The sequence below is a fragment of the Pseudochaenichthys georgianus genome, chromosome 6 (genome assembly GCF_902827115.2).
Source record: "Pseudochaenichthys georgianus chromosome 6, fPseGeo1.2, whole genome shotgun sequence".
NCBI classification, from domain to species: Eukaryota; Metazoa; Chordata; class Actinopteri; order Perciformes; family Channichthyidae; genus Pseudochaenichthys; species Pseudochaenichthys georgianus.
In genome coordinates, this window is record NC_047508.1 from 37,155,286 (window position 1) to 37,181,860 (window position 26,575).

The 26,575-nt window shown below is 39.9% G+C and overlaps 2 protein-coding genes across 3 annotated transcripts in view; both read right to left on the bottom strand.

Annotated features, from left to right (window-relative positions):
• Window positions 1–937: 937 nt before the first annotated feature.
• Window positions 938–17,314, bottom strand: cat (catalase). Its single transcript, XM_034085143.2, has 13 exons — window positions 17,122–17,314; window positions 12,579–12,750; window positions 11,761–11,871; window positions 11,040–11,170; window positions 10,299–10,403; window positions 10,004–10,129; window positions 9,695–9,886; window positions 8,742–8,894; window positions 8,286–8,424; window positions 6,760–6,890; window positions 5,768–5,875; window positions 2,045–2,128; window positions 938–1,841 (listed from the first exon to the last, which is right to left on the bottom strand). Exons 1-13 carry the CDS (start codon window positions 17,185–17,187, stop codon window positions 1,776–1,778), a joined length of 1,584 nt encoding a protein of 527 aa, XP_033941034.1. The 5' UTR covers window positions 17,188–17,314; the 3' UTR covers window positions 938–1,775.
• A 2,158-nt stretch (window positions 17,315–19,472) lies between these two features.
• The window catches only part of syt12 (synaptotagmin XII), a 38,707-nt gene continuing 31,604 nt past the window's right edge, over window positions 19,473–26,575 (bottom strand). The window contains exons 5-8 of one of the 2 annotated variants that reach the window (XM_071203573.1): window positions 25,115–25,330; window positions 23,967–24,102; window positions 22,528–22,661; window positions 19,473–21,687 (exon numbers count right to left, since the gene is read on the bottom strand). In XM_071203573.1, the coding sequence (XP_071059674.1) occupies window positions 21,514–21,687; window positions 22,528–22,661; window positions 23,967–24,102; window positions 25,115–25,330 (660 nt within the window). In that variant the 3' untranslated portion in view covers window positions 19,473–21,513. The remainder of the gene's footprint in view (window positions 21,688–22,527; window positions 22,662–23,966; window positions 24,103–25,114; window positions 25,331–26,575) is intronic. The other variant, XM_034085826.2, reaches the window with a different exon arrangement.

The window sequence follows — 26,575 nt, forward strand, 5'->3', positions numbered from 1 at the left end:
GTCTGGCGAGCTACCCATCAACCTAATCAAAGAGAACTATTTCAGTTACCCACAACGGTGGTAGGACAAGAAATTATGCATCTTTTTTTCTTCACAAGTTGAGAGCCAAGAACTGATTATTTTGACACTATGTTGAATATGTTATAAATGTGTATACTGTAGTAATGGGATACCGTTTCTTTCATTTTATTTAAGAGTCTGAAATAATATTTCAAATACATAGTCCTGGTTCCCAAAATTAGGGAACTACTACAATTAAATAAAACCATTAGTTTATATTAAATATGGATCATTAAAACAGAAGTAATGACACTAAATATCAAAATAGTTATAAAATAAATAAGTAAAAATAAGGGTACTCTCAAATTCCATAACAAGTTAACTGAATATATATGTCTATAAAATGTTTATCTCAAAGAAAGAGGGAATGGAGAATAAATATGATAGCTTTCTTTACCTTTTCCAAATGTCTGCTTTGTGTCTTTTCACTTTTGTTGCACAGTATCCATTTTCTCCTGAGCGACCTAGACTTCTGATGTGCTGGTCCACACACTGAAATGTCTACACTTATATTAGAGAGGTTTGATTGAAACTGATTCGTATAAATAATTCTGTGCTCAGCATTAACTTTAGGTGCTCGTGTTATATGTCTTTCACAACTGCCTTCTTCTGCTGCTTAAACACTGAGGTGGGGTCAGACAACACCAACACATTTTTCTGGAAGGTTTCAAAACCTACAAGCCTTTCTACGGTCTTAGCAGGAAATCCACTCAATCAGTTTTGCTACCACTTAATGAAACACACTGAAATAAACTGTCAATAAGCTCAATTAAAATATAAATATATCTTTGAATACTGCTTTAAAAGGATTCATGACGACAAAACCTACTTTAGAAAGACGGCGAGAACAGAAGAAATGGAGACAAAGAGAAGCTGCTGAAAGGCTGATTCATTTATATAAAAACCCGTCTGAAAATGAGCTGATCAGTACAACATCAAGCAGAGCATTTCATAACTGGTTCTCGTGATTTAAGATTACGATAATCTTTATTTAGTCATAAACACAAAAAAGGCACTAATGATTTAGCAATAATGCATATAAATTCCTCATCTTGATACTTGCTCCTCATAAACTGCATATAATGAGTAGGGCAGATGACCATAAGCAAACAAGCTTTATAGTTCGACGGACAAAGGGTTTCCAGAGCCAGTTTTTCTAAGTAAAATATAGCTTTTCATGATTATTGATGGAAAACTAACCATAAGAGAAAAACATTTTGAATACATCGGCTTACTTTATATTGAAGTTTAAGATTATAGTTGGATGATTACAAAGTAGTAGTACACACACAACCTGAGGATTTATAGCAAACAATCATGTCATGGTTTTTGGCAGCAGTTGGGGTTAATTGATGTAATGAGATCAAATCAGAATGCAAAAGACTTACTTTTATAGTTACTTTAAGAACTTTTAAATGTTAAAAGTCAATATTTCATAATTGCCATGCTTTTGGTATTAGGATTAAACTAAAAACAAATCAAGGTGTTTTTATGTTTTTTTTAATGACTTTTCAGTCGAGACAAATTAAGCTCACAGGGTTTTATAACAAGTATTTTAAAGAAAATCACCAGTTTAACTGAATTAAAACCTAACCAACCCCAACCTGAAACTATATGGTTAATAAGTTCGATGCCACTGGTAGTAGCAGTTGACAATCACGCAAGTGCATTTGCTCGTAGATAAATGATGGGGGGGTCTGTGGACATTTAAGGCTTCACATCTTGGAAGAGGCAGCGATGGCCGAGGCTCCTGGGCGGCTGTAAACGTGCACTTCTGTGTTCTGAGAAACACAAAAGTGGAGAAGACAGAGAAAGATGATATTATTTAAATGAACATAAGTTACATGTCATATTCAAGCTTAACTGGTGGCATTATGAAATATGGAAGAAAGAGAAATCACAAATTAACATTTCATCCAATAAACATCTATACATGGATGGATTGCTACCCTCCACTGGATTAGACCTCACAGCGAGTGTTTACCTTCTTGTTCTCGGCGTTGTACTTGTTGAGAAGGCTCTGAACGCGGTTGCCATAGTCTTCATGAACAGCCTTCAAGTTCTCCACCTGCACGAAGAACCAGACAGTGAGACTTTAGGCTTTGAAAACAGATTTTCTAAAATGAAACCAAACCATTATCTGCCAAAGTCAGGGCCATTTGTTTCTTCTCATGAGAACACGGAACTCTTGTCCTCTGTAGTACTGTTGCTTTGTCACGTTCTTCTGTGCACCATTCAGGATTTATCGATGTGTATGTGTGGTACAAACAGGGAGACCGAAATACCGCTTCCCACCGTCCCAAAGATTAAATTATACAGTATAGAAATATATACATGACACAACAATAATAATATAAAAATAGCAGTCACGTAGACAAAATGGATGATTATATTAGAATGAACGAATAAATGACAAGTCAACAATTTCATCATAGTTGGTGGGTTTTGAGCATGAACACCGTGCACAGAGGGTGATTTACCCACTTCCACACAAGCTACAGGGTTCCAGTCACTGTGGTGAGCTGAGAGAGAAAGTAAAGCTTAATGTCTGAACTAAGGATAGAGGGTGTCGTTTTTCTCATACTGATATTCTGAACAATCTGTGCTGTTGTATTTGCTGTAAAGTGTCTCTACTGTAGGCTATTTTTATTCAAATACAGCACTTTGGCTCGACCAAAAATCGTTTATAAATGTGCTATATAAATAAAACTTGATTTGATTTGAACAGAAAATAATGAACTCTTTAAATGTTAATGTATTAGTTTATATGGGTTTGGTAGTTCTCTGCATGCTGCTATGGTGAACCAAAACAAAACATCTGGTTGCTTTGCTTCTGTTGTCATATTTGAATTGTTGTATTTATTTAAAATCATAATTATGTAGATGAAATACTGATTCAGTGCTAGGGTTGGGCCTACAGAAGAAGTTCGTAGATTGATTCAAAAGATCGCTAGAGAATTTTATTTAGATTTCTGGTTCCTTAACAAATGGTCCGTGCACCATCGTCCGCAGTTTTTTGGCCTCCTTTCTGTACTTCACACAGCAGCACACCCTTATTGGACTGCACTGAATGTTATTTATTTTATTTTTTCTTTAAACTCATATCGACTTCCATTTCATAATTGAAGTAAACAAGCCTGCTGTGCCGAGAAACACAAACTATAACTTTCGTTTTGACTTTTGCATGCACTGGCTGAGGGTGCAGTACTAACTGGCAAGATCTGATGAAACCTGTTTTCCGGCAGGTTTCAGTGTAACAGTAGAGGAGACCAGTGGCAGTTGCCACACCATGAATTGCATTAATCAGAACTAACGTGATGTTACCTATGTGACCTAATGTGAATGAAAGAAAATTAACAAATTATTATTGAATCATATATTTGAATCGAATCAACCAAATGATCCAAAAGCCTTATCAAGTGAATTGTGTGTATGATGTGTCCCTCACCAACCCTATTCAGTGGATTGACCGGATTAAAGACCCAGTGGGAAACTGAAGTCACTGTGAAATCACTCGATATACATCTGCTTTACAAAAAAACAGCCAGACTCTTTAGGTTCTCAGCATAAAGTAGGTCACTGTTCCAAAAGTAAGTAATAGAAGATATATTCAGTATCTCTGCACCACCTTACCCTAAAAGCTTTAAACCCTGACCTTTTTGTGTTGCCTTCTAATGTATTTCTTTTACATAAAAATTATCTCTATAGGATTTAATAAAAGGAGCATATATACAGACTTAGTTTATTTTGATGTGTGTGTGTAAAGGCTGTTACACACCGAGCCGATTATCGGCGTCGATAGATGTCGGGCCGTCGATGAGCGTCGTGTCGCCCTACTCAGATTGTTGTGTACTGCACCATCGTGTCTTTTCGGCCGTGCCGACACCTTCCGTCGGCCAAAGAAATCCCTCTGATTGGCTGTTCAGCTTAGCGAATCAGTGCATGAGAAGCGAAACGGAAGTTTCAAAACAAACTATTAAGAAGGCAAATCTGAGATTTAATTGACCTCCAGGGGGGTATACTACGAAACAGGATTTTCGCTTAGCCGGCTAACTTCAGGGAAAACTCGGGGTTTCCGGTCCTACGAAGCTGGTTCTCTTTTTAGCGGGCTAGATCTCCATGGTGATTTATCCTAGAACCTAGTCTGTGCTCCGAAGCAGGATAGGTTCCAGGATAAGAGATCAACTCAGCGAAAGCACCACGCCTGCTGACCAATCAGAGCTCAGTGTGCGGAGGAAATACAGTTTAAACTGCCGTTGCAGGAAAGACAGCCGGCCAAAATCACCGACTGTGTGAACGTAAAAATGAATAGAACATCACCTCCCATCTTCAGAGCAATCTGACTATTATAACTATTATACTATTATGTTAAGAAAGCTTAATTAAATATCTGCCACAACATAAGTAACCGGATCAAAGTAACATTACGTTGCCTGCAGTCCGCGGCACTGTGAGTGCAGACGTCGATGTGTCCCATTATCATTCATATCACATCATATCACATGCATCATAATGTCTCATATATTTCCTTATCTGAGTCAGCTGAGCCGTATCTGGCCGTGCAACACTCACAGTGTCACATACTGTATGCAGAAGTATTATTTTAAGCAACACATTAAGTTGACGAAACACTCGAGACAAATGTAATTGAAGTCAGATCGTGTTTTAGACGGGGCAGTGATATCATAAACCTGTTAATGTACGCATTCAAACACTTTTTCTTTTTCCAGCTGTATTCACCTTGCAGGTGCAGCTCTGTGGCTTTTATCCTGGATAAAGTGTTTAAGTCATGGATGTTTAAAGTTTAACTTCTTCATATGTCTAATATTATAGTTGACTTTTCATTCAGGAAGTATGACGCTGCGCTGTCAGTACGCTTCTCCATGTTTGTGATTGGTCGAATGCTCCAAATACCACCCCTTTCATGTGAAATCCACTTGATTACCCGCGTCGTAGTACAGTTTAGCGAGAGCGCGTATGTTTTGGATTAGGCCAACCGGCTAACTCAAACATATCCAGGTTAGGTTGAACCAGCTTCGTAGTACAGGCCCCTGCTCTCGACACAGGTTCGGGAAAGCCCCATGAGCTTCTCGCTGTAGAGTGAACATGGAACACACACGCTATTTATTGTTTGTTTGTATCACGCAGTCTGTCTTCCGGTTGTTGCCTCTTTTGAATGACGAATACACACTACCGCCGCCTACTGGTAAGGAGAGTTATTGCCGCTCACGCATGCGCAGTTCGTACGTGCTACTTGGCCGTCGGATGAAGTCTTTGCGGTGTGTTCCAGTGCGACACATGGCCAACACGCAGGAGACGTGAGGTGACGTTCCGTCGGGACATGTTCTTTGGTGTGTAAGAGGCTTAAGACACATTGAAAGTGCTTTGTGTGAGGAACCGTGCAACATAAATACGCCTGCCAGTGCCTACACCCACAAAGCCACACGGTTCAGAGCACAGGCTCCGGGGAACATTTCATGTTTTAAAACGCTACATCCTGTGGTTTCATCATGGAACAACTGACACAGTTTGTATTTCTTTTGGGTAACTAATATAAATGCTTCGATTAAAAAGGTCAAGTTAACTGATTTCATTACTGGATACTTTAAAAAAAATCTTCATGTGGTCATTCAATCAAAAATCCACGCGTAAATCATAACAGAGTGAAACACTGTGTGCAGTAAAGTGTAAGATGGTGAGCACTCACCTGGCGCTTTTGGATGAAGAGCTGTGCTCCCTTCAGGGCCCCGGCCATGTTCTGGCAAAGTCTCTGGCGCTCCTCTTCCTTCAGCACCTGCGTGTAGAAGGTGCAAACCTGCAAAGAAAGTAGATCAAATCCTTGAAAACCTGATCATAACGGTACGTCTACACGTGTCCGTCGCGGAACCTTGCCGGTGGGCGTGTCTGGCGTGCAACCAACAACCAATCACATTCATCTCCCGCCCCGGACACACAAGCACGCGGTTTGATTTGCTAGAGCTTGTACTGGCATATGATTTGATTGGCTGGCGCTTCCATTGACGCTTGAAAAGTTTAACTTTTCTCAACTTTCGAAGCGAGCAACGGAGGCAACGCGTCGAACCACAATGCGGTTCGGCAAAGCGTGACGTCACCCAATTCAAAGTGAATGGGAAGCGTCTCCATTGAAGCACGCGACGGAGCCGTGTGGACGTACCGTAAGGATTCAATTAGATAACATACATTTTAGTCATCTAAATTGGGCTTTATTTTTGTCACGGCAGCTTTATTACACTAATTAAAAATGCATTATATTGAAAAACTACCAAAAATAAACCGAATAAATAAACCACTGTAAATATGTACATATCAAGAGTAGAAAATATATATATCAATAGAGTATATCAAGAAAACACAATATAAAATGTACAAAATAACTTAACCCTCTGTGGTAGTCCAAGCTACTTCACATGATCAAATAAAGTGTGATTGATTCAGGTTTTTATACAGACTTGCATTTGAAAAAGATTATGTAAACTGGGATCCTATTTCCACGATCCAGTGCAGGGTAAAGCTAAAACCCCTCCGTTTAAAGACACATGTTTATGTATAAAAGACATGAAAAGTGGATTTTGCATAATAGGTGACCTTTGACCCATAACTGATGGGCCTTATGGTGATTTTCTAACACAACACAGCACATGCGTATAAAAGTGACCCAGTTACAGACATTATTTGTACCTGTGTGTAATTGTCTTCATCTGCACTGTTGTAGCGGGCCACATCTGGAGACACCTGGAACTTGGACTCCAGAGACTGAGGCTGGGTGTCCGGGGCACTGAAGCTGTTGGGAAAATAGTTTGGAGCGCCACCTAGAGGCAAGACAGACCAAACACGGGTGAGTATGGGTAGGGAGAGAAAATGCTGCTCAAATACTGAAGTAACTGAGACAATACAAAGGAAGGGATACTCAAATTGTGGAAGGTCTCTGGTTTAAAAATATGGCATGTTGTAAAGTCTTTTAGACATTCTCACAGCTTTGATAATTGGTAGATAATTGGGTTTTTTCTAAATAATCAGTTAGGGTCAGCGTGTAAACAAGCTATTACAAGGAAGTGGGGAAAGGTGGTTCAAAGGAAAAAGTTGTAAAAAACAAACATATGTTAAATCTACAAAAACCACAACTGGAAGCAAATTAGGAAAAATGTAAATTATAAAACACTCAAAACGGCAACACCAAAACAAAGCATGAAAACAATCTGAAAAAGATGGAAACATTTATAGTAAGGAATTTCCCAGTGTAGGTTTTTAATATAGTTTTTTTTGGCCAGTGAAATGGTTGATGTCACAAATCGATCCTGCTTGTTTATAATATGGGAGTCTTGAAATACTGAACTACTATGATGTTACTATGCTAAATATGGGTAATGAAGTAGTACATTGCATTTTATACATTCTAAATGGCGACATCTGTTGGTTGCTATTGGTATTGCATTTGGTGGTGGAGGTGCGATTGGACCCTCTGCTGGAAAACCCAAGTATTGCCAAAGCTACAATGCTCTACTGATATAAGGTCATCAAAACTTAAATGAATGACTCCATAGATTACACAAGATACACATTTTCACACTATCCACATCTGCTGCTACAACAGTTAAAGGTGGGGTAGGTAAGTTTCAGAAACCGGCTCGAGATACACTTTTTGTTATATTCCATGGAATACTCTTAACATCCCGATAGCAATGAATATCTTAAGTGCTTTGACAAAAAATCCATAAAAAAATGTCATCTGTAGAAGCCGTAATACTGTAAAAAGTACAACCAATCCGTTTAGCCGGGCCGGCCTACCTGCCTGTCAGCCTTCCATCGGGGCACAAACTTATATCGTGCCCTCATTGGTCATGTGCGCGTTCGTGTGTGTTGGAGGAGGGGCTCTGTAAGGAAGTGGCAGATTTTCTCTGGTTGTGGATTTTCAAATTCTAGCGATCTCGAGCCGGTTTCTCAAACTTACCTACCTTTTCTTATTTTTATAACTACCGATTTTTATTCCATATTTTATTCCATTACATTGCAAGGTAAATACTGTTATATTTTATTATATTTTTTATTATTTTTTATAGTTCTCTACCTGTGTTTTCAACTATTGTTTTAATTTTATGTAAACCGCAACATCAAGTCAAATTCCTTGTACGTGTAAACCTACCTGGTAATAAACCTGTTTCTGATTCACTGTATTCACAAAGACACACACACACACACACACACACCTTGGTTGTCAAACATGCACATGGGGCCATCGCGCTGGTAGTTGGCCACGCGGGTCCTGAAGGGACAGTTGACGGGGAGCTGCAGGTAGTTTGCTCCCAGCCGGTGTCGATGTGTGTCTGGGTAAGAGAAGAGACGACCCTACACAACGGCATGATGGGAGAGAAACAAGACATAGCACCGTGAGACTCCTTTAAGTTTCTTTATTGATGAGAACCTTCACACTAAGCATGTTTTCAGCTGTTTATTTACACGCATTGGTGCAGAGAAAAACATCCATGCATTTGTTTTAGCACACTGAGAACATGCCCTTTGAAATGGCAACACAAAGATAATGGTTATTAAAGGTTAAAAATGGCAGCAGATACATTTTTTTCCCTACAATTACGTAGAACATCTCCCGGTTTCTTTACAATCAGCCTGAAAAAAGAATAAAGAAAAGACTGTCGTTGTTTTACCTGCAGCATCTTGTCGGGGCTCGCCTCGATGCCAGGCGGCATGTTGCTGGGGTCAAAGGCCAGCTGCTCTATCTCGGCAAAGTAGTTCACTGCATTCCTGTTGAGGACCATTTTGCCCACAGGGATCAAAGGGTATTCTTTTTGAGACCAAACCTGAGTGAGAAAAAACCAGTGAGCTGAAAAAGACTGCACCATAAAGCTGGAAGGGCAAACACAACACACCCAGGGAGGTAGTTCACATGTAGGCAACACATCAACTCATTTCAAAATTGTAGAAATATTTGAAACTAGATATCTGATGTAGGTCCCAAACATTTCTTTTTGCACACAACACTTATTACTTTAATAATTAATCATTCAATAATTGGAGAGGTTAAAGATCTTTGATTTTAGTGTTCTCTTTTTTTCTCCAGCTTGTTACCAGAGTGATCAAAACGGTAAGACAGGTTAATAGGGCGGCTGTGGCTCAGTGGATAGAGTGCTGGACTTCTAATTAGGGGGTAGCAAGTTCGAACCCCACTGCAGTCAGCATGTCATTGTGTCCCTGGGCAAGACACTTCACCCAAATTGCTCCTGTGGGGATTTTCCACAGTACTGAAGTCGACATATACACTTTTGTTGTATTCATTATTTGTCTATTGATTGATAAATAATTCAATTTTCTTCTGTGACATCACAGTAATATTCACAAATATGCAATTGTGTTCATTATATATATAATAAAACACGTGGTGCAGTCACTTCTCTTGATTAGACTGTTCCTCGTTCAACCAAATGGCTTAGAACACCTAACAAAGCTGTGCACCTACAAACACACCTGGTATAATGTCAACAGATTAATTAAAAAGAACATTTAAGTATCCTACAAGAGGTTTCAAAGTGACTCCATCTGAAGCTTTTAATAACGGCTTGTCTCAAACATTTGTTCGTTCTGCTGTGGAGGGATGTGGTACCTTGGTGAGATCGAAGGGGTTGAACTGGAAGGTCTCCGCCTGCTCGAAGGTCATGATCTGGATGAAGAAGGTCCAGGATGGGAAGTTTCCATTAGCAATGGCGTTGTAAAGATCTCCAATGGCGTAATCTGGGTTGCTGGCAGCCAGGCGTTCTGCGTCCTCCCCTGACATGTTCTTTATTCCTTGATCAGTCTAAAAAAAAAAAACACAACATGTCAACAACAAATGACTTCCTGTAACTATGCAATGCCAAAACCCCAGGAGGTGAATCTGAAAGGACACGAGTGTTAACCCTGGGTTCTGACTGACCTTGAAGTGGAACTTGCAGTAGAAAGGCTTTCCTTGGGTATTGACCATTTTGAAAGTGTGTGAGCCGTAGCCGTTCATATGACGGAAACCATCAGGCAAACCTCGGTCGCTGAACAAGAAAGACACCTGAGCAGGAGGACAGAAGACACACGATCATGAGTCCTGCAAACTTTTCATGTATAAATACTTACTTTAATTAAAAACAGTCATGTGAAGTGCCTTCAACTGAGGAATTTAGCTTTCTGTAATAATCCTCTGTAGACTTAAGATCTACAAGGGGCTCAGCAGCAGCTACCTGATGCAGACTCTCAGGCCTCAGGCTCCAGAAGTCCCACACCATGTCGGGGTCTTTCATGTGGGTCTGGGGATTGCGCTTCTGGGAATGGATGAAGGACGGGAACTGCATGGGGAAAAAGAGGAACGTTAATGTGAGACGAGAGGAATGTGGTTGGGTGAAGCTCTTTCTACAATCTACTCCTATATTTTTTTGATAAGTTCAAAGCTTTAAAAAGGTCCCCTATTATACTGTTCTTCATCAATATATTATAGCTCTCAGATATATACAAAACATGTCTCTGAAGTGTTTGGCTCGAAATACCAAACAGATCGTTGCAGCATTACCCATAATCCCCTCTGTTTCAGGCCTGTTTCAAAAGTGCTGATTCTCTGTCTGTTACTTTAGATGAAAATAAGGAGCCCCTCCCCATGCCCCTCTGAGAGACATTTGGTTAAAAAGAACACAATGGGGCTCTAGGAGGAGATGCAGGTGATAAGGGGGGGGGGGGGGGGGGGGGTTACCTTGGTTGCTGATTGGCTAATGGTTACACAAGCCAAAACATCATTATGACATCATAAAGTCAGCTCATTTTCAGACAGGTTTTTATATAAATGGATCAGGACAAAAAGTGTTGATGTAGAAAAGACATGAAAAAGTGGATTTTGCATAATAGGTGACCTTTAAAACCATTATTTATTAACGTTGTAGTCCTCCCACTGATAACAGATTTTGATTGGTTCACACACCACCGACACTCACCAGCAGGGCGTCCCTGATGAAGAAGATGGGGGTGTTGTTGCCCGTCAGGTCCCAGTTTCCCTCCTCAGTGTAAAACTTAACTGCAAATCCTCGGGGGTCTCGCACGGTGTCTGCTGATCCCGATTCTCCAGCTGAAATCAAATGCAAATAAGACAAAACAGTCATTAGTCAAATAATAGTTCAGAATTCAACAGACACTGACGGAGCCATTGTTCTTTTTTCAAAGTAAAGTAGGGCTTCACTGATTAGTTGATCAAGCCATTAGTGGAAATCTGTTGTGTTATAGATCAGCGGTTTGAAAAGACTCATCAGACTGAGTTGGAGTTCAAGGGGCTGATAGGAAGAGGGCAAATATCCAAAACACCCTTGCAAGACACCATGCACCTTGCCACTCATACTTATCTCAATAGAACCGAATCAAATGTGTGGGGCGAACTGTAATCTTTTCATATTTACTTAAAAGATACTTAAATTAAAAAAACCTCCATCAGAACAACATATTTTCTTATATCTCCTTTTGTAAAACTCATATTTTCAAGACAGATAATTAAATTAAATTAAACTATTCTCGAGCAGCATTTCTTACCTAGCGTTTTTATGGGAAATAATAGATTATGCTGTTTCTGTGGTTTGAATACATATATATGTGTTTGATCTTTTTGGGGGGAAACCCGTTTGCATAAAGTAAGACTGAAACAATAGAGGAAATGGTTATTCTTACCCACAGTGGAGAAACGGACAGCGACAGGTGTAGCCTTGCCGACATGTTCAAACAGTTTGGCCTTGCAGTAGCGAGAGATGTCGTGAGTCACCTCAAAGTAACCAAAGGCTCCTGAATCACGGAGGGAGAATAACGAGACCGGTCTTCATTTGCTCATATTCATATATCAGCTGAACAAGTCTGCTTCAAAGCTCTTTAGTTGATTGCACGTTACGATACATTGGAGAAAAGCAACAAGAAGGAGTTACTTAACAAAGTCTGGGACCTAGATGGGATCACCTTGCACGGATTAGCATTTTTCTGGAGCTAATCTACCAATGAATGACCTTGATTTGAGTTGTGCCTACTTTACGGTCAGTAATCTAAATTGACTTTGGCAGGTTATGCAGCCAGATTTGAACATTTCTTGTGTGCGTGTTCGTTGCAAATCATTAAAATGTAGAAATACTTGTATCATCTGGAAAGAACTTAATCCTGTTGCTGAGATAGTGTTGTGCTATGCCTTTATGTGTGTTTATCATAGTATTATAGTTAGATTTACATGAAAACTACGCATCAGGATACAGATTACATTATATCACAGAAACAGTTGAAACATCACACAATTGTAACTCTGTTTAAAGAGTCAACTGATTATCTAGAAGTACACTGTTTACAGAAGGAGGAGGTGGAAGAAACAATGAGATCCTTTTTGCAATAAGAAACGGGATCTCAGAGTTTTGAGAAACAGAAACCACTACTTCAATGTTTAATGTCAATCTGCTGAAGTTTCTCAGACTCAGTTACAAAGGCGAGTCTGCTCCCTGGCCAGCACTCACCCCCCCCTTTGGCATGCACCACCCTCTCTGGGATGCGTTCCCGGTCAAAGTGGGCCATCTCGTCTGTGAACACCACGTCCTGGACCAGCAGGGGGCCCCTGGGTCCGGCAGTCTGCAGGTTCAGCTTGTCTCCTATGGGATGGCCGGCCCCTGTGGTCAGAGTGTCGGGCCTCTGTTGCAAGAATAATCCATGTTAGAGATAATTAAAGGACGAGTCATCGCTGCAGAGGTTCAAATCCAACCTGTGGCCCCGAGCTGGATGTCCTCCTATCTCTCTATTTTAACTAAATAAACCAACACATTCATTTTCACAAGTACTTTTGTTTCAAGTGTGCATGATTAAGAATCAAATAATGTTGCAAACAAATCGTACTATAATTTATAATAGGCTGGAGAGGCCAAGGTAACAACTTTTGTAATATATAAATTAAATATGTATAAATATAAACAAAATAAGCAACGCAAATTTACATTGAAGAAGCCAGTTCTTTTGTCCTTTCTAGCTGTTTTCAGTGAGCTGTTAAACTGAAAGATGGACACAAACTTTGACTTTAGCTTAAATAACTGAAGCAAAACTGTTGCACATTAATTTCTGTCTACCGGCCAATCTTTTAAATCAACTAACTATCTCATTGTCTCTATTTTAATTCCTTCCTACGTAGAGCTGAGGCAACTAAATCAGGGTTTCCCACACATAGACTATACTTGGGCGAGCCGCCCAGGTATATTAACGGCCGCCCAAGTATATTTAGTTTTTTTATAATTTTTTTATAATTTTTTTTTTATTCGTCCGTGACCACGACGCCATCTGCGATCGATTAACTTGTGGACAATGATCCCTCGCTCCCTTGCACTAATCTCGCCTCCTTCTGGCCTGTTAAGTGGCCTGCCTCACACAGGGTGACTGGCTGTCCACATGATGTGGCCTGCCGACATGGCCACTGTCATACAGATCATAAATCAAAGCCCTTGATTGGTCTCTGTGTGTCATTCAAGCTCGGGATAACCTCAGCTCAGGTGAGGTAAAGGACTCTCTGAGTGTTTAGATAGTTAACTTAGTCTAAGTTCTCAGTGGGTCTCAAACGGTGTGGTCACCAGTTATGTAAACACATATTTCCATTTGAGAGGGTAGTGATTGGTCTAATGGATAGCGAGGTGGGCTGAAGATCGGAAGGCTGTGAGTTCAAATCCCGCGAGGAACACCACCACTAGTGTGCCCTTGAGTAAGGCACTTAGCCCTTAGTTACTCCAGGGAGAATGTCCCTGTAATCGGTCATTATAAGTCGCTTTGGATAAAAGCGTCAGCTAAATGAAATGTAATGTGATTAGTCAAATATGCATGAATAAATAAATAAAAAGTTAACTGGGTGAAAAAAGGTAAGATACACTTTTAAAACTTGTTGAGAGAAAACTAGTCTTTGCTGCTGCCTCAAAGAGGAGCAGGGGGGAGAGGAGGGAGACAGGAGAGGCAGATTCAAGAGCACAGACACACTCACAACTATAAATGAACCAAAAATAAATTATTAAACAAGTTTCAGCCCGCTGCCACCACCCGCCCAAGTATATTTCAGATCTGTGGGAAACACTGTAGATGCATTAGAGATAAGTCGACTGACACAACATTTGAAAAAGTTGGTATCCAAGCAAGCAGCTGCATGCACATTTCTACAACTGATATGTCACTGTTGCTTGCAGTGTTGCAACAGAAACAATACAAAACAGGATCCACCAAATCCATATGCTAAGATCACATAACCTGCTAGATTACATTGTTCCCTCTTCATTGTTTTCACAGCTGCAAAATTATTAAAAAAAACCTCTAGAAGCACTCTGCTTATGACAACAATCAGACTTCCCTTGAAACTGTACTAAGATAAAAACACAAACCAAACTAACATTAGAGACAATAAGGGTTACTTAAGGTGCTAGAAGATGTGTCATGTGCTGTGGTGTCTCTCTTTCTCCCACTAATTGTCTCCACAGGTAACTTTACTCTCAAGTGATCTCAGCAGGACAGCAGATCAATTACACGTGTAACTGCGTGTTGATGTCTCTCTGTACGAGACATGAGAATACATGTTGTGATTTACGGGAAATCTGCTCATCTGTTTACGACATACAGATTATCTTTAGTTACTTTGCAGATATAGATTCATGGTAAAAAATATGATCAACACCTAAATAACACTTTACACCTGTAGTAAAGTTCACAAGCTACCCTGCAGCATAATTAAAACTAGCTGCACCTTTACCAGCTTTGACAACATTTGAATGCATCAAGAATTATAATCAAAACATACTGAAATGGGCCAATCTGCATAATAAGTACTTTTGTTTTTGGTACTTTACGTGTATTAAGTAGTGTTGTCACGATACCAACATTTTGGTTTCGATACCGATACCAAGTCAAGAATTGCGATTCCGATTCTTTTTCGATACTTTTCTTAAAAAAAGGGAAACACGGAATATCGGCTTTAAAATTAGGAATAACAGATGATTTTAGCAGTCAGAACAACTAAAGCAGCAGTGTTACTAAGAACAGAAACGCCAAAGAGTCACATCTAATATAAATATATATAAAAGCATTTATTTTAATTGTGTAGCAGTGAGTTTAACATTTTGGCAGCACTGTTGAGCATTTTGAAAATGTATTTTCATGCCTCTGTGCAAGGCTTAGTCTTTCTATCTTTATAGCCACTGGTGTAAAGTAACTAAGTTCATAAACTCAAGTACTACTTGGGTACAATTTTGAGATACCTGTACTTTATTTAAGTATTTCAATATTTATTTTGCTACTTTGTACTTCTAATCCACTACAGTTCAGAAATAATGGCGTACTTTTCCTCCACTACATGTATTTAATACCTTTAGTTACTTCACAGATCTGGATGAATGATGTGAAATATAATCAAGTGTTAAATCAGACTTTAGTTCCACCTGGAGTAAATCCACCAGCTACCCTGCAGTCTACAAAGTACTTCAAACTAGCTGCACATTTACCAGCTTTAAGAACACTTTCATGATCAATCATTATAAAACATATCATATATATTATTCTGAAATGGACCAATCTGCACAATGACTACTTTTACTGTCGCTACTTTAATACTTTTACTTGAGGAACATTTTGAATGCAGTACTTTTACTGTAACAGAGTATTCCTACACTCTGGTGCTTCTAGTACAAGACCTGAGTACTTCTACTTTTACTGTCGCTACTTTAACTATATTTTGATGATAATACTTTTGTACTTTTATTTGAGGAACATTTTGATTGCAGGATTGTTCCTACATTCTGGTACTTCTACTTTAACTCAAGTACAAGACCTGGGTACTTCTACTTTAACTCAAGTACAAGACCTGGGTACTTCTACTTTTACTCAAGTACAAGATATATACTTATACCACCTCCGTGTATAGCCTATGAAAAAAACTAATAGAAAACGAAGGCTAAAGCTAACGTTAGCAGATAGTCTTGCTAGTTAAGTTTACTCAACGATAATATTGCGACAGAAAAACTTTTCAGTGCACATCACGCTCTGCCGCTCCGACAGGGAGCTCTGCTCTGAACACCTGAACGGCCCGTTCACAGACTTCTGGCGTCTTTTTTGTCAACAAGCCGAGGCGCAGCGGCAGTTGCACTCCCACTTGCAGCCATGCTTCTCGTTTTCTCACATGCTCTGGCAGCTAGCGCGTGGCCGCGTGCACGAGAGAGGGGAGGGACTTAGAACGTGCTTGAGAGGAGCGGGACTGCAGGCACGGCTGCAGTGCAGGGAGTGGAAGCAGAGCGCTTAACACACACGGCTCTTATTAAAACGGCGCTTTTTCACGGGAGTACTTTTCCCCGTCATTCTTAAAGTACCGATACTAATGAAACGGAGGAATCGTACCGTTTTTAATGGCAGGGTATCGCGATACCTTTCAAGTATCGGTACACCGTGCAACACTAGTATTAAGATGCCAATACTTTTGTACTTTTACTTGACTAACATTAAGATTGCATGACTTTCACTTGTAACGGAGTTTTCTACACTGTGGTATTTGTGTAGTACTTCTTCACCTCCCCTCATCCCCTGGACTATCTGGAAACGCACCAAGCTATTTGCTCAGATATGCTCTGGTATATAACTCAAAGGGGTGAAGTTCAACCACAAACATGCCCCTGGACAATGACCTACCTTACATCATTACACTAATGTACTCTCCTTACGCATTTTAAAGCCTTTTGTGTGTTTATTTGGTGACTAATAAGCTTGGTTGGTGGTGTCATTTCTGCTTCACGTTATTTGACGTTTGACGTTATTTTAGCATGATCAAATGACTGGCAGATCTGCAAGTCAGTCTTTACAATAACAGAGATTGCATTGCCCCAAAATAAACATGTAAGAACACTAAATAACTTGGAAATATCTGCAAAGTAGCTCCATTGACAAGCTAGCTTTAGCTTATGACTGTTAGCTGGTTACCCTAAATGACCTCTCACCCATTTCTCCCAAGAAAGGCAGCGCTAAACAGCAACAACAACATGCAGACACAATACAGACCTGAGAGTCTCTACTCTGCTTCCATGCCTTCATTTGATCGGTAGCTTTATCTCTGTTGTCGGCCATGTTGACAGCTCAGAGTTACAGGACGTTTAGACGTCAAAATGCTGGGTAGATGTTGCAGGAGAAACTGTTATCGCTGTTGTCCCCGATCTCTAGCAATTCTTCCTGGACTTTGCTCAATTAGGCCCCGCCCCCGCCCTCGACCCTCCTTTCTGATTGGCTGAAGAGAGGAAGCTGACCTACTTTTAGGACAAGAGGAGAAAGCACCAAACCAAAGATGATGAACACAATCAACCTTTTTATAATACCCTCTTGCTCATTGTTTCATTGTGCAAGTCCTAAAAGGGACTGTTTTGAAGATCAGGTGATAAAGGCAAGCAGAATCTACCTCTGTAATATCATGTCATATTGCGCTTTGGCAATGTTGGAATCTAACTTAATAGATATATTTACTTACTTACGGTACTAGTACAAGGATGAAGTACAGTTGAGGTGCTTTTACTTTACTTGAGTATCATATATGTTATGCTTTTCTATAATTATATTCCACTAAATCTCCCGGGCACTTTTTACTCTTTGCATACTTACATTAGAAATGCAATATATTACATTACATGTTGCTTGTTAGACACTTTTATCCAAAGCGACTTACATACTCAATACTGTGGACAATCCCCACAGGAGCAATTTGGGGTGAAGTGTCTCAGGGACACAACGACATGCTGACTGCAGTGGGGTTTGAACCTGTGACCCCCTGATCTGAACACCTACGCACAACTCACTGTGCCAAACGCCATCATTAAATATAAAGTAACTAATAAATGTATTGATGTGTTACAGGTTAAGTTCTGCAGCTGTATACATTATATTAATTGAAATTAGATCCACTGTTACCAGCTGAAAAATGTAGGTGATTTTGGAAATTATGCAAATTACAAATTTTACTTTTGGTATTTATAGTTACATTTAATGGTAATACTTGTTCCCTTTTACTTAAGTATCGTTATTTTACTTATAACAGGCTATTGTTGCACAGTAAATTGGCTAAATGCACTAATTTTGAAATATGAAATACTCCTTCCAACACTGTGTTTTAGTGCTGCATATTTCAAAAGAGTTCAATAAAAATAGCCCAAAGCAGTTGACCAGCACACAGGGTTGGGTTGTAACGGAATACATGTAACAGCGTTACGTAATCAGAATTTAAAAAATCAAGTAACTGTAATTCAGCTCGCGTTACATTTGAAAAACGAGTAATCTGATTACAGTTACTTTCGTAAACCTGAAGTGAATACATTTTGGATTACTTATTGGAATTATTGGTGGAAATATTTCCTCTCAACATGTAATACTCATTACTAATAGGTACAGCCGATTCGAATCATCAGAGCCGCCGCAGATGGACCAAAAAAGCGTTTGAAAAAAAATCGCGGGTCCGCTCGCTCAGTGAAACAATAACAACGAAACATGGAGGAACAAAAGTCTGCGTTTAAATCGCGTGTGTGTGTATAGGTGTGTGTGGTTACAAGTTTAAAACACATCAGCCTGCGGTCGCTCTTTAGCCTTACTAATGATTATTTCTGAAGGTACACACAGTGAAGGCGGTGCGTGAAAGGCACTGCGCAGCGCGCTCGTCTTCTCAGAGGCTGAGTTAACCCTCCCGCTGCCTCCTGGTGCTGCAGAGATGTCATGAAGTGAAGGAGGTGTTCCTTCTATAAAACAGCTGTGGGCAGCAAATACTGTGAGTGTCACGGACATTAATTCATAGATCAAGGCAGACTGGTGCACACACTCTCCTGTTTTGCCGATCCGGTGCTTAAACAAATATAGCTCTACACCCCTGGCCGAAATGTCCTTAAAATGAAGTCTGAGTTCGATATTTTAATTCATGTCCTGCCAACACTGACAGGACAGAAGGCGACACGCCCGTTCTAAGCCGTGTCCTTCACTCCTCACAAGCTGCATCCCCAAAAAGTGTATTATGTTGTTACATCGTTTCAGATGTGATGTTTCAGTGTGCTCTTGATACGCCATTAAAACGGTAAAAACATGTTCAGTTTCCTTTTGCTTTTTGTGTCTCCTGTTCACCAACACATTCCCATCTGTGATGGAAAAAGAAAGTAATCTAAAAGTAATCTGATTACTTTTTTAAGACACGTAACTGTAACTGTATTCGGATTACTTTCAGAGCCATGTAATCAGTAATCAATAAGTAACTGATTACATTTACAAAGTAACCCTCCCAACCCAACATAGTTCACTCAAACAGCTACAAACAGGCCTACAATCCTTCTCTCAGATTACAGAAAGTCCAGGACAATCCAACTAAAGAAACACATGAGCAGACGTTTACTGTTGAATTGCTTTTATTTCAAACAGCATTCACACAATACACTGTATTCTTGAGGCACATTCACATCAAGTGCTAAATAACTTCATGCATTGTTGAATGTAGGCTACAGCTTTGTTGAATGCGAATGCTGATTGTAAATGAAAATATTGCTTTGTTATTTGGCACAGTAGGAAATATTGTCCTTTACATGACCACAGATGTGTTATTTTTGGATTGATTTTTAAAAGTGAATTGAAGAATAAAATGAGAACTTGACTAAAAGTGTAGACTAGGTTCTGCTGGACTAAAACAAATATCACAACAGCGTGAAAGGCTGATGATGCTTTTAGCAGATATTTCAGATGATATTTCACATTCGGAAGTTACAACAAAACAGCACTATTGCACAATGTTGTAGAGAATATCTCAGATAACTAAAGCTACCTTGAGATTTTGACTTTTACAAGACCCCTGTCACTCTATCTTCATTTAAATAGCAACACTTTTTACAATATTACCATTCAGGCTTGAAACTACAAAGTGGCTCCTATGGGTTTTAACCAGGTTAGCCCTCAGTGCTTAGGAGACGTTTGCAGCTATAGCTTAATGACGAAAGCTTAAATCAGTGACAAGTGCCTGGTGAAAAACAACAACAGATTAATTCAGAATATCAAGGTGTTTCCTCTGAGACAAAAGGAACTGTATACCCATTTAAAAGGGTTAGTATACTTTACATCAAGTTAAATTCCCAGAGGTGTTTTGATATTAATTCAGCAACAACATTAGTGTTAAATAGAGTGTTGTGGAAATGAACTTGGAGTCTAATAAAGTTGGAATACTATGAAAAAGATGAGTTGCACCCAGATTTTGAGTAATTAAAAGACATTGAGAATAATGTTGAAGTACACTATTTACACTGTTAATTATGTGTATGCAAGTTGTATTGCATTAATCATGGTAAAGATAGAACAATGTAAAATGATATTTAAATGCTGATTACATCTGATTTGGCCACCCTGTAACAACTGCTACAAATTACAATTATGTCACCTGGATAAGAGTACCTGGATTTTATTTTTTTCAAAAGCACAATAATATACATACCAAACCAAAAGAAACTACCAAAACCTCTATTATTTGTCAATCTCACTATCAAAAAATGACACAAGCAAATCCAATAGAGCTAGCTCGGCTCAAAAACCGCAACGAAATTAATCAAGGAGGCGCAATCAATGACTGGTTTGAAAAGACAAATGAGTGTTTTCCTGAAAGAGAGGAGATTTAATTCCACTGTCCAGTCGCTCACTATAACAGGCTACAACCAGAGTAGGCACCATGCAGAGAGGGGGTTACGTCTGCCTAGGCTGGGCTCCTTTCAATAATTAAAAGTCACATCAAAGTCCACGCTATAGGATATTCCAATCTGGATTTTTGGGAATTTAATAGATATCCACTTCTCATGTCTCCTCTGCTGTTTTTTTAGATTGAGATTCAGCTCGATTATCAATCCAAGGGGAAAAGGTAAGACGAAAACGAATTACTTTTATTGTGAAATTTGGGATTTGCACTTGCATTTGGAATATGCAATGCTGCTTCTTAAATGCCAGCCTTACCCATAATGCACCCATGCCAGAATACAGCAGAATACTAAGGAAAGATACATGTATAATTGATCCATGGATCCATAAAAACACCCTGTTCAGAGTCAAACACTGGCTTTTTCAGATTCCTCCCCCTCACATGAAGATCAGGTGTTTGCTCCAATTCGATACTCACAAGCAGAGCGTCACATGGCACACACCTTTGGGCCAAAGCTCTTATCTTACTAAAACATGAAACCGCCAAGCACCCAATAAGGGGAGAGGTGAAGAAGCGAGTGTTTTTACTTGAAACAGGTTGTGTGTGTGTGTGTGTGTGTGTGTGTGTGTGTGTGTGTGTGTGTGTGTGTGTGTGTGTGTGTGTGTGTGTGTGTGTGTGTGTGTGTGTGTGTGTGTGTGTGTGCGTGTGCGTGTGCGTGTGTGTGTGTGTGTGTGTGTGTGTGTGTGTGTGTGTGTGGCCTAGATCCTGCGCAGAGGGTGCCACATGGACACCGGCTTCCTCAGCGTGGCGAGCATCTGTTTCCAATGGGTGATGCCCATCCCGCTGGCCTCGGGGCCGATGATCACGTGACCCAGGTTCTCGCCCCGGCCGTCGTCTGTGGCCTCGGCCACCGTCACCCTGAGGGAGAGCTCCTGCAAACAGAACAGCACGGTGACACAAGCTGCTGTGCAAGCATGACTCAGCAGCTTCTCTGCAGTGTGATCTTGATGGAGTTGGTTGAATGTGTATTAACAATATTTGCTATTTATTATTGTTTTTGGCATTTCATCGCATCATCTTTTATGCACATTTAATTGTATTACTGTTTGGCTCATTTAGTTAATAGCCAGAAGTGTAAGAGCAGTAATATCCTAATGCTTGAAATCATTAATAGATTAATCCATGCTTTCAAAATGCACTTTTTAACAGCACGAAAACTTAAACAATGTTTTCATGCTTATGTTAATACTTACATGTACTGCTCTAAGGATGTAGGTCTACTACCCTCTGCCTGAATACTCAAGTATTCAAAAAAGCAGCAGTCGAGGTCAATGTTTGAATAATTTGAACTTTGAGCACATCGCTCTCTGGGCCTTTTGAGCGGCTTTAGTCCGGGTACTCATTCTGTATCTGTTCCAATGTTGCTTTATTGTATTATTATAGTATATAAGATTATGTTTCACATTGCGAGCACAATGACACAAAAATATACCGATCTATAATGTCGTATTTCTATGTCCTTATTTCAGGTATGTCCTTTTTTACAAATAACATTTTCTCTCTTGTTGTTGGCTTTTTGTCAGCGGCGTGCAAACCTGTATTGTAACCACACTACGGTTCATGCTTTTTTCTTTAATAATTGAACAACTGTTGTGAGATATCTGTTTTCATTGCTGGTTTATTATTCTGTTCTTGTTATCACATGTTTATCTTTTTCCATGACCTGAATTCCTCTTGTAGATGAATACAATGTAATCATGGTGTAATATCACCTGCAGGACGAGGGAGGGCACAGAGAAGATCATGGCTTCGTTGAAGATTGGGTTTGTGTCATCCCGTTTGGTGGAGGTCTTCTTCTTACTGATCTTCCTGCCGTCTTGCAGGAGATACACTTTGACAAACGGATCTGAGAACGAGAGTGCACACATATGATTAGGAGTGCATCTCAAGCTTCTAAAACACACACACACACACACACACACACACACACACACACACACACACCCACACACACACACACACACACACACACACACACACACACACACACACCACACACACCACACACACACACACACCACACACACACACACACACACACCACGTATACATCACATTGACTTACATGCATTTCCTGGAGACTTATCCTAACCTTAACCATAACCAACACATGCCTAACCCTAACCCTTAACCTAACCAAGTCTTCACCCTAAAATTAATGATTCCCCTCATGGGGACCTCCATTTTGTCCCCATAAGGGAAACCAGTCCCCACACGTGACTATGTAAAAAGATTTAGGTCCCCACAAGTATAGTAATGCTAGACCACACACACACACACACACACACACACACACACACACACACACACACACACACACACACACACACACACACACACACACACACACACACACACACACACACACACACACACACACACACCACACACAACACACACACACACACAACACACACACACACACACACACACACAGTGTGTGTGTATAGCTTATAAAACACTGCTCATTAAAGAACAATCAATTAGAAGCACAGTGTTGTAGACACAATTAGCTCTGGAGATGATAATGTGGGTGACCTTTATCTGTAAAATGTTAATGTGGCACATGAGGCCAATCTGGACATTTAATGTGATAAACACGTCATTTAAGTCCCATCTGCCTGTCTGGATATAAATAAATGTATCCTCTGGGAGATTACATTAAAGGTGAGGTAGGTAAGTTTGAGAAACCGGCTCGAGATCGCTAGAATTTGAAAATACACAACCGGAGAAAATCTGCCACTTCCTCACAGAGCCCCTCCTCCAACACACACGAACGCGCACATGACCAATGAGGGCACGAGATAAGTTTGTGCCCCGATGGAAGGCTGACAGGCAGGTAGGCCATCCAATCCGGTTGTACTTTTTACAGTATTACGGCTTCTACAGATGACATTTTTGTATGGATTTTTTGTCAAAGCACTTCAGATATTCATTGCTATCGGGATGTTAAGAGCATGCCAACATACCAACCCCACCTTTAAGTGTATACTACTGAATGTGTGTTCGATGTTATTAATCAAAGGTTATGAGTGGTTTAAAAAAATGTATTTAAAGACAGACAGATTTATTTATAGTTCATACAAAGTGTAACCATTACTCAGGTAGTTCCCATTCACCCATATTTACAAAAAAGGGCAAAATCACACACAGAAAACCGGCAAACCTGCAGTGTTCTTGCTGTTGGTCCACTGCAGGTTTTTGCACTTTGCCACGACCACCGTGAGGCGCTCTGCTGTCGGCAGATAACTGAGAGACAACAGGATCTCCCCGACGGCATCCACAGCCTGCGAGTCACAAAAGCATGGCAGAGATTATATAACATTTCATGTGTATGTTAATTACTTATCTATGTTTTTTTTTTACTCTACAATGTAATTGTTAGGAAATGTATTGAAAGATGCTTATTTTAATGATCCGTATTACCTGTTGAATTGTTTTATTGCGCATTATCTAAATGCAGTTGTAATGAAGCGAGGTTTAATAGCTTTTCAAAATTGCTTAATGTAGTATTTATGATCATTAAACATGTTACAGAACTTTAATATATCCCTTGCCACAGTGCAGGCTCCCCAGCCATGGATACTGTTCCTGATTTAAATAACGAGAGTGAAAAAGTAATTTTGTTAATGAGGTTGATGGAGTCTTTGTAAGGACTTCAATGATCCTGCAAGGTTGTTTGCAGTCGATTGATCTCATTATACAACCGAGAGAGTGAACTGGTAGATCAGTTCTGTTTGGGATACAGCTTAGCTTCTTATTTATTGCATTTAACTTGTAGTTGTGCTGAATGTCCAGCATGGGGCTCTCACACACCTCAAAGCTATTTTTTTGTAAAGGCAGAACATGTCATACTGGAATATATATGATCTGTAATCATTCCATTCCATTCAAGGCTTTATGGAAATGTATACATTAGCTACAGTGTAGATATGGCAATGAACAACTTAGGTCACAGGCTCCTCCAACAGTGCAACATATATGACATAGAACAAATAAAACAGATACAATAGTGCAAGTAAATACAAATAAAATAGAAATAGTGCAAGAGGTATCTAGAAGAAGTATCTCACTCCGTCACTCCACACTTTTGTCTTGCTTGTTTTATGCTTTTATGCTGCTGTATTGCCTTGTCGGTTCGATTAAATTGTGTTCCGTTTTTTGTTTTAGCTGTTTTAACTTTTAAATGCACTGTAAGGTGACCTTGGGTGTCCTGAAAGGCGCCTCGAAATAAAATGTATTATTATTATATACAAGTAAATGGTACCATCATACTAATGCCATTTGTTTTAAACTCACCTTGTTGACATCCTGAAGGTAGAGCCAGGCGTTGAACGGTCTGATGGTCAGGTCCAGGTCGGACAGTTTGAGATCTGCCACCCCCGCACTGATGTTTCTCTCCTCAGCATCGATACCGAAGGCGGCACAACGCAGACTGTACTCCTCCAGCAGAGACGAGTCCAAGGGGATGGAGAAGTGCTCGTCAAAAAGCACTGTGTATGCATTCGCCTGGATCTGTGGGAGGCAACAAATTATTCAAATGTTAGAATGTATATATTTAGTACTAGATTCACCTCCCAGATATTTGACTTTTAAAGGGGGGTCATCTGAGTCTCAGTGAGTTGATTGCTACTTAATTATTATCACAAATCAACACAGATGTAATTAAAACTCTTGCACATGAATCACTGTTTAAGATAAATGACAAGAATCAGGCAATAATTTAACTTAAAAAAAGAAGATGTTGTGTAGGCATTAAAATCTGTTATTCTCTCATCCTCTACCTGAGTCACTCCACTTCCGACATTATATCTATTAGTACTTTTAAAGGGGTTATTTCACCCTTCACCCTGTGTGTTCTCACCCTTAATACAAAGGAGGCCAAAACAAACCCTTTTGTTGCACCTGTGATTCTAATACAAAATGTAATACATTATTATTATTATTACTTTGTGGACAAAAAGGCAAGCCTGAGGCCTGTACTACGAAGCTGGATTTTCGCTTAGCGAGCTAACTTCAGGGAAAACTCTGGGTTTCCGGTCCTACGACGCTGGTTCACTTCTTAGCGGTCTAGATCTCCATGGTAACTTATGCTGAACGGCTAGCCAGAGGCCTGTACTACAAAGCCGGTTCAACATAACCTGGATATGTTTGAGTTACCCGGCTTACCTAATCCAAAACAAAGGCGTTCTCGCTAAGCGGTCCCACGACGCTGGTTATCAACTCGTTAACTCAAGTCAGCTTTGCCCTATCTCAGGGCTTCTCAAACTCCGGATCCGGACCGAACTGCAAATCAATCCGGACCGAACCCTGTGTCCCATTCTAAATTCAAAAAATTCAAAAAATAAAAACCAATTATGATTCTGATGTAAATTAAAGTGGACCTATTGTGCGATATTGGAAAAATATATTGTAGGGCCATACCTATACAAAACATGTCTGAACATGTCTGGGGTGGTGGGGGGGGGGACTTTACTGGCATTGATCCGGACCATTGACCTTGTATAAAATGCACAAGTGGACCTTTAACAAAAAAGTTTGAGTACCCCTGGCCTAGTTATGTGCGCGTTCACATAAAAGGGCGGGGTTAGCAACATTTGACCAATCACAAACATGGAGAAGCGTACTGACTGAATTGAAGACAACAGTTGTGTTGTTTCTTTAGTCTTACAGCTTCAAAACCATGTGGAAACTGAATATTTTGTACAATTCCATTTAATTTCTTAGCAGCCAAGCTACAACTTTTTCTTAAAATCAATA

Bases quoted from the DNA above. Each gene is read 5' to 3' on its own strand.
- cat (XM_034085143.2), bottom strand. From the start codon at position 17,187: ATGGCCGACAACAGAGATAAAGCTACCGATCAAATGAAGGCATGGAAG. The intron at 9,887-10,003 runs GTCAGTCAGAAC...TTTTTTTTTTAG, and splicing joins ACTGCAAGTTCCACTTCAAG to ACTGATCAAGGAATAAAGAA. The intron at 8,425-8,741 runs GTAAAACAACGA...GCCGTTGTGTAG, and splicing joins GCCCCGACAAGATGCTGCAG to GGTCGTCTCTTCTCTTACCC.